Below are 15,353 nucleotides of genomic sequence, written 5' to 3' on the forward strand. Positions count from 1 at the left end.
CTTACTAGGCATTCTTTTTTTGGGGGGCACAATGTATCCAGTTAGAAACTACACTTCATTTCCTTACAGATGTGTGACAATATGACACAATTCCAACCAATGAGATATAAGCAGAAGTCTTTGGATAGATGTCCAAAAAATCCTCAAAAAGGAAACAGGTTCAGGCACCACATGCTCTTTTACCTTTTGCCATTCTTCCTTTTTCCTATTTGGAACATGGACTTGAAGACTAGAGCTGGAGCAGCCATCCTGTGATTACATGGAAAGAGTAAGAGAATCATAGAGATCTCAGCCCAGATAAACTGAAGTCCCTGAATCAATATTAGCAATTGTGTGCCAATAGATTTCTAATTGTGGGAAAAAAAAATAAAACCCTACTTCCAGTATTTCCAGGGACTATTGGTTAGGCTTTCTGTTTGTTAGCCAAATTATATATTAAATACATTATATATTAAATACATTATATAAAATTAAACATATATTGAATAATTACATATAATTTAATGTATTATATAAATATTTACATATATACATTATAGATAGATATAGTCAACCCTTGAACAATAAGGGTTTAGGGGCACCAAATGCCCATGGAGTCAAAAATCCTCTTATAATTTAACTCAGCCCTCAGCATACGTGGATTTCCAATTGCCAGATGACCCTCAAACAGTACAGGTCTGAACTGCACAGGTCAAATGAAAAAATCCACATATAGTGGACCTGCATTGTTCAAACTCACATCGTTCAAGGGACAAATGTATATATCAAAATGCCTTATAAGACTAAGAAATTGAACTAAGTTCTAAGAGAATCGCTCCATGTTTCCTGACCTTAAGTACACACAACTCTCTATTCAGGTCCAAAATGCCTCACCCAAACCCTTTACACCCAAATGGGTTCCAAAATTCAGATAGGTAATAGGGTCCATATGCTATATATGACCAAATACCTTTAAGCAGAATTGGGAAGCACCCTAATATTTCTGCAGAGAAATATCTGAATATTTAGATTAAGTGGAATGCATGAAGACCATAAGTAGTATACATCAATTCAGATGAGGTTTCTCCAAGTACATTCAGATCAGTGGAGATTTTGCCATGAAATAGGTTATAAAAACTGAATTTTCACAGCTCTTTGGATTTTGGAATTGTGGCTAATGCACTGTGGATCTGTAGTATAAGACAGAATTTAGCTATAACCCAAGTAAAAATAATATTCTGTGGGGGAGGAAGAGTGTCTTAGTCAATTCTGGCTGCTCTAACAAAGCACCAAAGAGTAGATAGCTTAGCAAACAGAAATTTATTTCTCACAGTTCTGGAGATCAGTGTGCCAGCATGGTTGAGTTCTAGTGAAGGCCCTCTTCCAGGCTGCAGAGAGCTGACTTCTCATTGCATCCTCACATGATCAAAGAGAACTAGCTAGCTTTCTTCTTGTAAGGGCACTAATCCCATTCCTGAGGGCTCCACCCTCATGACCTAATCACCTCCCAAAGGCCCCACCTTCAAACACTATCACATCGGGATTAAGGTTTCAACATGTGTTAAAGCGTTCATATATTAAAAAGTCTACCAACACATGAATTCAGGGAGATACAAACATTCGTTCCAATGCAAATAGGAAAGTCCATCACACTTGGCTCAGAGAAATCAGAAAAGGTATCACAAGTAAAAGAACATCTAAGCTAAGCCATAAAGGCTGTTTAAGATTTTTGAGAGACATGTATGGGAATTAGGAAGAAATGCATAAGCAAAGACCTTAGTAGCATGGTACTCTGACCACTGATTAAGAATAGATAAATATTAATAATGAAAATAACAATAAAGCACACATTTCTTTAGAGGTTTTGAAATACCAAGCACTGTTCTACTCACTTCATGTAGATTAACTCATTTAATCCTCACCTCAAACCCAATATTTCAGATGAGCAACTGAGCACAGAGTACTTAAATATAATTGTTCTAGGTCACATGGCTAGTAAAAGGCAGAAGCTGAATTCAAACCTAGACAGTATAAATGATAGTCTTAATTAAAACCCAATGGGATTCCAATTTTGACCTATCTAATTGGCGATTTTTAAAATTAGTATCTGCTGTTGGTGAGATGTGAGAAAACTAGCATGAACTTTTGTAAACCTGTACAATCTTAATGATAGGGAAATTGATAGTATGTATCAAAAGCTTATGAAGTGTGCTTTCTCACTGTTCTAATAATTCTACTTTTAATAATTTTCCTAAAGAAATAATCAGGGGCTTCTGGTAACAGTGAACTAAGAAGTTAGATTGAACTCTCCCATTGAAAACAACTACAAACCCTTATTTTTAAAATCCGCTTGAATGCATCAGTAATCTAGCAGGGCAGTGAAGAATTATGAAGTCAAATCTGTAAGATGATGAAAACCTAAAAAGTAAGTTTAGGATTTGGAGTAGCGTTCTCCCTAGAGCATTTGCCAATTTTGTAGCGGCAGCTAAGAAGCTGAAGATCTGAGCATTACTTTTGACAGCCTCTTGGATTTAGGAGGACAAAGTAAACGTCAAGGAGTTACCAAAGAAAGGGGTCCTGGTAATCATATATTCATTGGAATCACAATGGCTATTCCTTAGAGCAAAGTGAATCAGAAAAAGTCTCTAAATTCATTTTCAAAATCCTTGATCCTGAAAACTATATTCAGATGACTCTGATTGTAGCACTCTTAGCTATCTACAAGCAAATTTAAATATTCTCTGGAGGAAAATAACACCATACTAGGACCCAAAATATTTTACAATTTTCCACACAGAATGTCCAGTACACAACCAAAAATAACAAGACACATGAAGAGAGAAAACTATTTTTTAAGAAAACTAAGGCAAAGAATAGAATACAACAGAATGAGACCCACAAACACTCCAGATTATGGAGTTTGAATACAGACATTAAAATAATCATCCTTAATGCATTTGACAAGACGAAAGACAAGATTAAGAATTTCAGCAGAAAACTAGAAACTATAAAATAAGGCAAATAACAATTTTAATACTAAGAAATACAACGACCAAACTTAAGAATGTAATACAAGGGTTTAAAAGTAATTAGGCAAAGCTAAAGTGTAAATTAGGAAATTGGGAGATGAGTCAGAAGAAAAATGCACAATGATTCACAGAAAGACAGAAGATTAGAAAATACAAAAGTGAGTGTAAGCGACACAGGAAATACAATGAAAGGGGTTAGCATATGTGTCCTGGAAATGACAGAGTAGAGAAAAGAAAAAATGACAGTAAAGTTATAGAAAAGTATTGGTTGATTCTCTAAAACTGATCCTTTCTCCCCAAAAACAAAACCCTCAGTCCATAATAGGGGTCAGCCAAATTTAGCCAGCTGCCTGTTTTGACATAGACTGTAAATTAAGAGTGGTTTTCACTTTTTGAAGGGTCAAAAGATGAGGAGAGGGAAGAGAGAACATATGTGGTCCACACAGCCTAAAATACGTATTGGCACCTTTACAGAAAACGTTTGTGATACCTGAGTCACAGATTTAAGAATCCCTAGAAACCCCAGATGCTCCTCTATCCATTTTCCTGCTCAGTGTCCCAGGCTGTCAATGAGAACTAATAGAGATCGGAGGGAGAAGAAAGGAGAGTGAGATCAGGGTATTAAGTTCCCCCATGGTCTTCCTACAGGTCACCATAAGCTACCTGCTTCCCTCAACCAAAGGTGGGAGTTCTATAAAGTAGCTTTCTCCACACTGTCTCTCTGCTTCCAGTATTTAGTAAAAGCTCATATTACTCTTTCCTCTAGAGGTATTAAAGCCTCCTAAATCTAATCCTAATCCAGCCTCCTGCTGTTACTAGCCCCAGGTCTGCACTATCCCTTGGTGTTTCTCTACATGTTGCCCGATGCCTTTGTAAATCGCCCCTTCATTAATTATCTCTTACCCATAAAATGGTGGATACCTAGATATCTCACAATAAATTGCTAGACATACAAGAAGAAGAGGAGGAGGGGAGGAGAGGGGAAGGAAAGAAGGAAAAGAAAAGGAAAGAAAAGAAAAGAAATAAAGAAAAAGAAAATATCTCAAAAGCAGCCATAGGAAAAAAGACAGATTTCCTGCAATGGAACAACAATTAGACCAAGAGCTGAATTTGCAAAAAAATAATAGAAGTCAGATGGTTATGAAAAAAATATATTCAAATAATCAAAAGAAAATAATTTCCAATCTAGAATTCAATGTCCAGTGCAAACATCTTTCAAGAATTAAAGAGAAATAAAGATATTTTCGGAAAAATAAAACAAGAGAATTTGCCGCTGGCAGACTAAATTAAATACTAAACGATACTCTCCTGGCAGAAGGAAGAATTTACCAAATGGAAGCTAACAGATGGTGGAAGGGATAAGGAATAGTAAAAGAGGTAATAGACATAAATTAGCATTGGCTACATAAAACGACAATGAAAATACAAAGAGAATATACATACTTGACAACAACAGCTCATGAGTGAAGAAGATGGTAAAAGAATTTAAGGTCTTCTAAAATCCTTGCAACATCTGAGATGCGCAGATACTGATTTTTAATAGAATTAGAAAAATGCATGTTGTATTTTTCAGAGTACCCACTAAAAGAACAGAAAAAGAAAAAGTTAACAGGGAGTTGGAATAATACAAATTATAAACCCCCAAAGAACGTAAGAAACAAAAAAAAGAAGCAAAGAACAGATGAGACAAAGAAAGAACAAAGAGCAAGATAGAATATATAAACCAAAATATCACATTAATTAAAGACAATGAATTAAATCCTTCAAAGTAGAGGCAATTGTATCAGACAGGATTAAAATACAGGCTGCTTAAAAGAGATATATTTAAACTATAAGGATATAGTGAGGTTTGTATTAAAGGATGAAAAAAATATAACATGTAAACACCAAAAGCAAATAAACAAAAAACTGATATAACTCTATTAATATCCCACAAAGTAGACTTTAAAGCAAAATTATTACTAGACATACATATTTCACAAAGTTACAAGCCTCAAATCACCAGAAAGATATACAAATTCCAAAATTATAACAAAAGTTTCTTTGAAAACATTTCATAATAAAGCTAATAAACTCTGGGTAATACTGATTAAATACTAGAGGGAGGGAGAGAGAATGAATGAATGAATGAGAATGAGAGCACATAACAAGTATCGAGAATCAGGAATGAAAAAAGGAACACTACTACATATCCTATATACATTAAAAAAGAAAAGGATATTATTTATGAACAACTGTACACCAATAACTTTGAAATTTGGAATGCAATAGAAAAATTCCTAGAAAAATACAGTTTACAAAAACCGACTCCAGAAATAATAGAAAATTTGAATGGGTCTTTGATTATGAAAATCATTAAATCTATAATTGAAAACCTCTAAAAAGAAAATTCCAAGCCCAGATTGACTCATTGATAAATTCTACCAAATATTTAAGGAAGAAATGAAACGAATGTTAAAATATTACAAAACTACATCAATTAACACAATGTGATATTGGTGTAGGAATAGACAAACAAATCAACGGAAAAGAATTGTGTCAACAAAAAGACCGCCTATATAGATACTTGATATGTGAAAGGATGGACTGCAGAAAATTGAGAAAAGACAGTATTTTCAAGTGGTATTTTTTTCCTGGGTCAACCAGATAGCCATATCCACATGGACAAAAATGTTAAACTTGATCTTTATCTTATATCATACATAATAATTAGTTCTGAGTGGATTGCAGATCTAAGTGTAAATAAAAAGCAAAAATACTTTTGCAAGATGATATAGAAAAATATCTTCTTTAACTTGGGAGCATGAAATTTAAACAAGATACAAGATACAAAGATTGATAAATTGTTTTAACAGAATTAAGAACTTTTGTTCATCAAAAGATAGCATTGAGAGGAAATAGGAAAGCCATACAATGGGGAAAAATTTTACATTACATATATTGCACAAAGGGCTCATATCTAGACTATATAAAGAACTTCTACAAATCACTTTTGTTAAAAGAAAACTTTTAACAAAACTATTGTACATGGAAAAAGAGACTACATAGGCACTTCGTTAAAGAGTATAACGAAAGTGACCACCCCCAACGAAAAAGTATAAAAATATGTTAAACTTCTTTAGGCATTAGAAAACTGCAAATCAAAACTACAATGAGAAATCACTACAAACTCATTAGATTAGCTAGAATTAAATAAACTGAAAATACTAGTGTTAGCGACAAAGCAAAGCAGGGGAATTATCTTGCAATCATTTTTTGCAACCACAGTACAACCACTTTGGACAACTGTTTGGCAGTATTTACAAAATAATACACATAATACCTGTGGCCCAAAACTTCTACTCTTTCCAATAGAAATGAGTGTTCTAAGAATATGAATAAGAATTTTTTTTTAAATAAAAACATAACCTAAACAAACATCAATGGTAGATTGGATTAATAAATGGAAATATAGTCATACAGTAAGTTACATGAAACAATGACAATGAATTAACTCAGGGGTCCCCAACCACCATGGACCAGTACTGGTCCGTGACCTGTTAGGAATCTGGCTGCACAGCAAGAGGTGAGTGGCAGACCAGCAAGCAAAGATCCATCAGTACTTGCAGCCACTCCCCAGCGCCAGCATCACCACCTCAGCTCCACCTCAGAGCATCAGGCATTAGATTCTCATAGGAGCACCATCTCTGGTGCCAAAAAGTTGGGGACTGCTGAACTAACTGATAAACTCAAAAACATGCTTGAATCTCTCCAAAGTAGTACTGAATCAAATAAGACAACATAAAAAATACATTGTCTCATTTCGTTTCTATAAACAAGATTAAACTAATGTTAGAATGGTGGCTACTTTGGGGGAGGAGGAAGGGAAAAGTGATTAAAAGAGACCAGAGATGTCTGAGGAGTTGGTCATGTTCTATTTTTTTTAACTTAGATGATGGCTACATAGATGGTTGCTTTGGAAGAATTCATTAAGCAGTATATTTATGTTTCAAGCACTTTCCTATATAAGTTGTACTCCACCAAAAAAGAAAGGAAGGAAGGAAGGAAGGTAGGAAGGAAGGAAGGAAGGAAGGAAGGAAGGAAGAAGGAAGGAAGGAAAGAAAGAAAGAAAAAGAATCAGGAATGTGACATAGGCTTATTTATATTCTCTGTGGCATTATTATAATTTAAAAAAAAAAGGAAATTACCTAAATGTGAAACACAAATATGTCCTTACAATGGACTATTTAAATAATATAATTTAAATAATCATTTAAATTCATGTTTTAAAAGAAATATTTAATATCATAATATTTAATGTGTTAAAACCTATTTTAAGATAATAAAGTGAGTTACTACTCACTACATAAGAGTATAATTCCATTTTATTAAAATACATGTAAACATACATATGCACATATTCCAAGAGAAAAAAAAACACCTGAAACAATATGTAGCAGGTCCTCATATCATATTTCATTCAGCATCATTTTGTTATCTATGTTGATGAGATGCCACGGGAACTCAACTCTTGTTTATTATCAATTAACCTATGATGAAACTGGTTTTGTTACACATCATTTCGCTTAAAGACACAGAACCTATTGACAACGTTAAGTGAGGTCTTACTGTGTGCCAAAATGTTATCAATGAGATAAAATTATAGTCAATCTTGATTCCTTCATCTATATTTTCTAAATTTTTACATATAAAATGTAAAAAAATTGAAAGGAAAAATTTATTTTTCTAAAGATTGTTCAGAGGCTCTCAAATTTACCCATTTGTCTGGCTTCATTTGGGAGCACATCCTTAAAGCTAAATATTTCTCCTCTGAAACCTAGAGCGCTCTTTCTAATAAGCTAACACGTGGACTCCAGAGTTAAACATCACATGACAATATAGGAAGAAATCATAGGATATCTGCGCAGCTCCGACACGGACTGCCAACCAGGGTTCTCATCGATTAGAGCCAGATCGGGCACCTCCTGTTGCCCTTTTAGAGTTTCGCTTGAGTTAAGAGATTCACTAACAAGTGACTGGCTGATTTTTCACTAACATTTGTCTTACTTCACAAAGATGAAACCAAAGAAAATTTTCCCAGCTCCACATAGAACACCTTGTGCCTAGTTTTTTCTGCTCTCACGTGGTCTTCTTCCTTTCCCCACCCATCAGGGTTCCACCTTTCTTCCAACACCTTCCTAAGCAGGCTGCCCCCACCTCCGCCCCAGGAAGCCTTCTTTAATCCACCTACCCCAAAGTGTCTCAGAAGTCTCAGCATGCAGGAGTCCTGGATAAAGGGAAGCTATTGCCAGTGCTATCATCTTTTCATCAGCGTTCTGCTCTAAGGTGAGCATTTCCTGTATGAATGGGCTCTTGGCCAGTGTCAGCGGTGTCACTGGCACTCCGAGGTCACAGAGCCAGAAATAAGAAGCTCTTGGCCCCAGACCCCAGAGTGACAGAATTGTACCTGGGAGATCACGTGTTTCGCTCCATTCTCCCGTTTGCACTCCCATACTCCAATGACAATAAACAATATAGTTTCCTTAGGAGAGGGAATATGTTTGTGAGTAATAATTCCATCTTTAATCCATGAAGCGCACCAGGACAATAATCCACAAAGTGCCAAAAGTGACTCATTTGGCTTCCACTTCAGCATGCCCATCCAGGCTTTAGTTCACCCAGTTTCCAGACCTTTTGTCCTCTAACCAGTTTAGCTAATGTGCAAACCTATTCCCAAACAGCCATCAAAACAGATTATTACCAACAGACTGGAGAATGACGCAAATGTAGGCCATCTACATAAGTGAAACAAGTTGAGCCCAAAGGGATCATTTGTGTGGCTGCAATCGTGGAGATGGGCTGTATCCACAGGACTGAATTCACAATTGCTGGTTTTAGCAATTTAACCCTGGTTCTTTCTTGACCCAAGCCGTGGGTGGGTCTAATCCTTGAACTTCGAGAGCTCCCCACCCCCAACACCCACATACACACCCCCACGCCCCACACACAGATGGCATAATTGGAAGGACACCAGAGGACTGTAGCGCCATGTATTTTTTTTTTAATGAGAAATGAGCACGTGATTTCTTCTTTCTCCCCACACTCTCCCAGAGAAAAGGCCGGAAGCAGACGGAGCTGCCATGTTAGATAAGCAACTCTACAACAGAGCGTAAGAAGGTAGCATGTGGTGAATGTGAACCCACTGGGTCATTCATCAGAACTCTCCTATCAAAAGGATTTTCCCGCAGCCTAACCCAGGTTCTGCAGGATGGGTACCCTTCATGGCCTCCCTAACTGCTTCGAAGCCCACCAGCTCTCCATGAGCACTAATTTAATGGTGCCTTTTAACAAAAATGCCTGTGGCTGGAAAACCATGCCAGGTCTGTCCCTCGGCGAGCATCTTAAACTGCCCATCTCATCACCAACACAGTTGCCTTGGGGAAAATGCAGCTGCCCTGCTCCCAGTACCCAGTGCCCAAGGTCCCCCCCACAACACTCACACCAAGGGGTGAGCCATGCACATCGGGAGCTTTTTCATCAGTTTTGACTCAACAGTATCCATCAACATTTTGTCCCTATTTTTTCAAAAGTGTCGTTATTAAGAATAGAGAAGAGTCAGATGGAGACTCGTTATTACTGTGACCATATGATTTGCTGTGTCATCATGACTGACTCACGTTCCCTCTGAGTCTGTTTCCTTATTTGTGAGTTAAGAGGTTTGAACAAGATGACCTCTATGGTCCTACTGGGCTCTGACCTCCAGTAGGTCTACTTATTATAACCTACTAAATGCCCCTGCCCCACCCCACCTTCCTCCCACTCCCACCACAGGTAGGAGGTCAGTGTGCAGATGAGATTTTAGAACTCTCTAGACTTTGCAGCTGGAAGGGAACTCAAATAATCCACTGCCCAAATGCCATGCCTTCAGGCAGGTAACTAACGCAGTGTTATCCCCAAGATGTAGATAGGAAACTGTACTTTAGAAAGGCTAAATGACATACACAAAGCTCCCAACTGTCCTAATAGGTGATACCAGGAGGACTGGATGCCAAATCTTCAAGTTCCTCACACTGATCACCCCCAACACCACCAAACTGGTATGAAAAGGCATTATTTCAGGTGTCAGCCAAAGCTTTAAAAGGAAGTACTAAATATGAAATCAAATCTTTGCAGAAACAAATCATAGCTATAGCCCCTTAATACGTATACTGTTATTTATGATCAAGAGATGGCTGTAAGAGCTCTGATGCTAAACTCTTTGCCAACTAGAAAGCCACAGATAAATGATGTTTTTCCTACCTACAATCCATTTCATGAATCTAGAAGTCAGAAACCATGTCAGGGGTATTCACGATTAACGGCAAAGGAGTTCCAGCCCAACATACACAGTACCTGGGAAGAAGCTGTCTGCTCTGCTAACCTGCAAGGTAATCCTGACACATTTACATATGTGTTTATAGCTCCACCAATGTTTAGTAAGACCCTGTGGAAGCCAGAGAACTGTTCTATTTATCTTCAAAACTTCAGTGCCATCGCTATAAATAGCAAAGGGTTTAATTTAAAACCCCAAGTGCTTTTTTTAAAGTTAAATTTAATTTCCCATATGTGTGTATAAGAAGCTCTTTTAGGTTGAAATAATTCATTTGAATTATCTAAGCCAAAATGAGCATATTTTCCTCACAAACATAAAATTTTCTAGAAATGTGTTCACAGAGAAAAACATTCCCAACATAGACTAAAATTCACATTTAAGAATCCCAACGTTCACTTTAGGGGTGATTTTGTTCTTGTAAATGATCCATCTCGACTCACTTAATCCCCCTACAAAATCCACACAGAGAATTATTCCTTGGAATTTTAAAGCATATTTAAACACACTACAGAGGTAAAAGCGGGGGTTGTTCTGAGTCGAGAGCATCTGGATATCAGCTCCTCTTTACTGGAAAGAGAACTGAGGTAGTTGGGTTCTCACAGAGGAAGGCGCTCAAGTCCTCGCCCACTGCTGCAAAGAGACACCATATGCCACCAGCAAAACAGAGTCACTGGCCAGACCTTGTTATCCTGGCAGGGAGCTGACTGTTCTTTCCAGCTTTTCCAAGACTGAATCCCACCAGCCATTTAGCCCTGAGAGTGTATTTTGCCCCGAGAGTGTATTTTGCCCCAACTCAGCCTCCAGATGGCTTCCTGGGTTACCCACCTAGTTAACAGCCCAGCTAGACTAAGAACTCTGAGACCCTCTGTAACCTGAGGCAATGGGGGTGCATTGCTGCCTGAAGCTGAAGATTTGCCAGGTGAACTGTCAAATAGTAGGGAAAAAAAAAAGAACAATTCCCATAGAACACTTAAAGCAGATAAGAATCTGACATTTTCCTTTGCAATGACTTGACATCCTTGCTTTTTCAAAGAGAACATCCCTTTAAGTAGCCCGTGACCCTTCCTGCTGCAACATGTCCCAGGCACCCATTCACTGACTGTTGAAGCATGTCCTGATTCCAACACATTCACAGGGCATTTATCTTCTTTTAATACCTTCCATCGCCTGCAGGACTAACAATCCAAAGCAGTGTAATCCAATAACAACATTACTCTTAACCACAGCCTGACAACCTCAGCAAATTTAGCAAGGAAAAGTATAGACAACTGAATGCCACTGGTCACCTCCAAAATTCAGTTTAGCAAAGAAATTCATTCTTTTCCAATATTTACCCCTACCCCAAATTAAATAAAAGATATAAGCAAATAAACTTGGGAGGAAACAGCAGCCTTGTTGCTAGGAGTTAATTAAAATGAAACAGCCAAAGTAAGCAGCAGATGATAGAAAAGTCATAAGTAGGATGATCAACAGGTAGACATTCAGCAATTGCATACAGAGTGAAAGATTCAGCAATGCAGCAGCGGTGCATACCTGCTTCTGCAGCCCCACCACCCGAGCCCGTGGCATGCACTCCACGTGGAATAAGAGGGAAGCCTTGCGTCTCTTCCACATCATTCGCTTACATGCAGGACCTCTGAACCTCCAAAGGTAAGAACAGCAGGCAAGGATATCTATCAAGCATGCTCCCTCTGTTCCGAACATCAGTCATGCTAGCTCCCACCCATTAATTATTCTTCTGTTGACCTCCCACATTTAATCCAGCTTTAAAGACATGACAACAAGGTCTGAGATTTGAGGGATGTACCTGACTCTCTCTCCCCTCCAGGGGTGGTGGAATCTGATCAGCAAAACCAATCTTCCCTGGATCACCCATAAAGGCACTAACCTCATCCACGTTCTCAAAAGCGTTGATGACATCATATGGCAAACAGGACAGAAGGTCAATCACAAACCACGTCTTCAGGTAGTTCATACGGATGAGTTTGGGATCAGAAATCACCTCCCCAGCTGGTCCAACAAAGGTGGTATGAAAATTCAGCACAATGTCCACCAAAAAGATGACGTCCACGATGCTATCCACAACCAGCCAGGCTACATTGTTCTGCCTGGTTTTAAAGGAGACATTGTAAGGGACCAAGATGGCTGTGTAGAAGGTTAAGATCAAGATGATCCAATCCCACGTGGTCTTAAAAACACAGTAATGTAAGATGATGTGAGGGGGAGTCTTTGGTGCCTCTTGCTTGTATTGGGGAAGGATGTCTGAGCCCAGCTGCAGGACCTGTACAGAAAAACATGGCCAAGAGAGAACTAAGTTAGGATTTAATTGCGAGCATCTAACCAGTTAGCATCTGTCATTGACAAATATTCATGACACTCCAGACGGATCGGTAGGTGCAAGAGCAAGTACTACAGGAGTCTGAGAGAATGGAAATGGACATTCTCATATAAATAACCACAACAAAACAATGGCAAACTCTATTGGCTTACTGTGTGCCAAGCATTGTGCTAAATACTTCACATACATTTATTTTCTCACTTAATTCTAAATACAACTTCGTTTTATTAGCCAATTATTATTTTATGCAACAAGTGAGAAACTGAGGTTCAAGAGAATTAAGCAACTTTATTCAACAAATATTTACTGCTCTGTGCCAGGAACTGTTCTAGGCACTGGACATACAGTAATGAAGGAAATAGCATAATTTCTTCTCTTGTGAAGCTCAGTCTAGTAGGCAAATCAAGGTAATTTCAAATCGTGGTAAGAGCTAAATAAGAGGTGGCGAGGGACACACAGTGATTTGATAGACCGTGACTTGAGGAATAAGGTAGGGGAGAGTATTTAAACTCAAATCTGAATGACAGCAAAGAAACAGCCATTCAAACCTATGTGGAAAAATTATCCTAAGCAGAGAGCATAACTGGCGTAATGAACTCACGGTGGGACAAGCTTGATACATGCAGGAAACGACAGAAGTCCAGCGTGAATGAGAGGCAGAGGGATGCTAGAATGAGAGGCAAAGGGATGCTAGATGAGCTCAGAAGGGAGGCAGAAACCAGGACCTAGTGGACCATGGGGAGGCACTGGATTTTATTCTTAGTACATCTGAGTATAACTGGAGGTTGGTAAGCAAGAAAATAATCTGATGCATATCAAAAAAAAGATCATGCCGCCTGCTTCATAGGTAATGAATTGAGGCAGAGAATTAGAGGGAAGAATAGAATCAGGAAACTTATTATAACAACCTGGGGAAAAGATAGAACAGAAGAGAAAAGTAGTCCGATTTGGGGTATATTTTTGAAGTAAAACTAACTGAACTTGCTGATGGCTAGAAAAAGAAGAAAACAGAGTAATGAAAGGTACCCACTACTTTATTCCAAAAACCCGGCATGGTACTTGGCCCAGAGTAGGTACTACAAGACTATTTTTAAGTGAATGAATGAACTTTAAGGTCACGTGGCCAGCAAAAGATAGAACCAGAATCCCAAACTAGATCCAACTCAATTAAAAACACATGCTTTCCCATACCAAGGCTTCATTTCTCTAAATAACAAGTTTTTAACTAAGCATACTCAGTGAAGGAAGAAGTCCGGAGAAGCTTGGCTCCAAGACAGTATCATAAATGGCTTTCACTTCAAGAGTCAAAGGCAAAAAGCTATGCTTTCAGAGGTCAGGCCAAGCTGGAAGGGATCCCTCCCCACCCCGCATCCCCACCCGCACCCCTACCCCAACTGCTCCTCTGTACCACTTACAGGTTCTCATAAATCTGTAGGTTAAACTTCCCCTTGTGTCATGAGAACTTTTTCCCTCCAGAGGTTAAAGACCCGTTAGCAAATATAAAAATAATCTGAATATTCCTGCTCCTCCTATGGTTGGTCCCAGGCCTTAAAACATGACCAATAAAAAAATCTAGAAATCCAGAGTGCTCAGTGTGCACCTTTAGGTATGGGAATTCTTTCCATCCCTCCCATTGATGCACAGAGCTCTTCTAGACTTAGGATTTTAATTTCTCTCCCCATGAAATGAACTTATACAAGAGTGATTATCGAAGCTTGGGCTCTGACACCTCAGGCAGGAAAAGGAATTGACCTATAAGAATAAAGCAAATAAAATTAACTGAATGGGGTCTCTCACCATAAGCAGCCTGAGGTAACCTTTGAAAATGGTTTGCTACTCACTTGACCCAGAAAAGCCTACATAATCATGCAAATCAAGAGATTCAAATCTTCATGTTCACTTTAAGAACACTCTTGAAACTGCCCAGGCCATCAAGGGTATGCATATCTGAAAAGCCGCCAAGTATCTGAAGGATGTCACTTTAGAGAAGGAATGTGTGCCATTCTGTCATTATAATGGTGGAGCTGGTAGGCATGCCCAGGCTAAACTGTGGGGCTGGATGCAGGGTTGCTGGCCCCAAAAGAGTGCTGAATTTTTGCTGCACGTGCTTAAAAATGCAGAGAGTAATGCTGAACATCAGGGTTTAAATGTAGATTCTCTGGTTGCTGAGCACATCCAGGTGAACCAAGCTCCCGAGGTGTGGTACAGAACATACAGAGCTCACGGGCAGGTTAACTCAAACGTGAGCCCTCCCTGCCACACTGAGATGATCCTCACGGAAAAAGGGCAGGTTGTTCTTAAACCAGAATGGGAGGTTGCACACGAGAAAAAGAAATCCCAGCAGAAACTGAAGAAACAAAAACTTATGGACCAGGAATAAATACAGCATCAAATAAATGCTAATAAAAGTTTTAAAAAATTAACTGCATGGCACTTCCACTTCTGGAAAGATGGAGTAAATGTACTTTTCCCTATCCCTCCAACTAAGTACAACGAAAAGCCCTGGATATTATATATAAAACAAATGTAAGAAGACTAAGAAAGGTATAGAAAAGAGAGCAAACTGACCAGAAATGACACTGTGGCAGTTCATTGGGTTTTTCTTTCTGCCTCATATATTCCCAGACTTGGAGGTGAGAAGCCAGCAACCTAGAAA

The 15,353-nt window shown here is 38.5% G+C and overlaps 1 protein-coding gene and 1 pseudogene across 1 annotated transcript in view; one reads left to right on the top strand and one right to left on the bottom strand.

The window, feature by feature from the left end:
• Positions 1-15,353, bottom strand: part of KCNH1 (potassium voltage-gated channel subfamily H member 1) — a 309,398-nt gene that overhangs the window by 223,819 nt on the left and 70,226 nt on the right. Inside the window, exon 6 of the mRNA XM_006907696.3 lies at positions 12,248-12,640. Coding sequence (XP_006907758.1) covers positions 12,248-12,640 — 393 coding nt within the window. The remainder of the gene's footprint in view (positions 1-12,247; positions 12,641-15,353) is intronic.
• On the top strand, positions 14,523-15,077 carry LOC107195404 (annotated as a pseudogene).

This window comes from Pteropus alecto, unplaced genomic scaffold (genome assembly GCF_000325575.1).
Source record: "Pteropus alecto unplaced genomic scaffold, ASM32557v1 scaffold101, whole genome shotgun sequence".
NCBI classification, from domain to species: domain Eukaryota; kingdom Metazoa; phylum Chordata; class Mammalia; order Chiroptera; family Pteropodidae; genus Pteropus; species Pteropus alecto.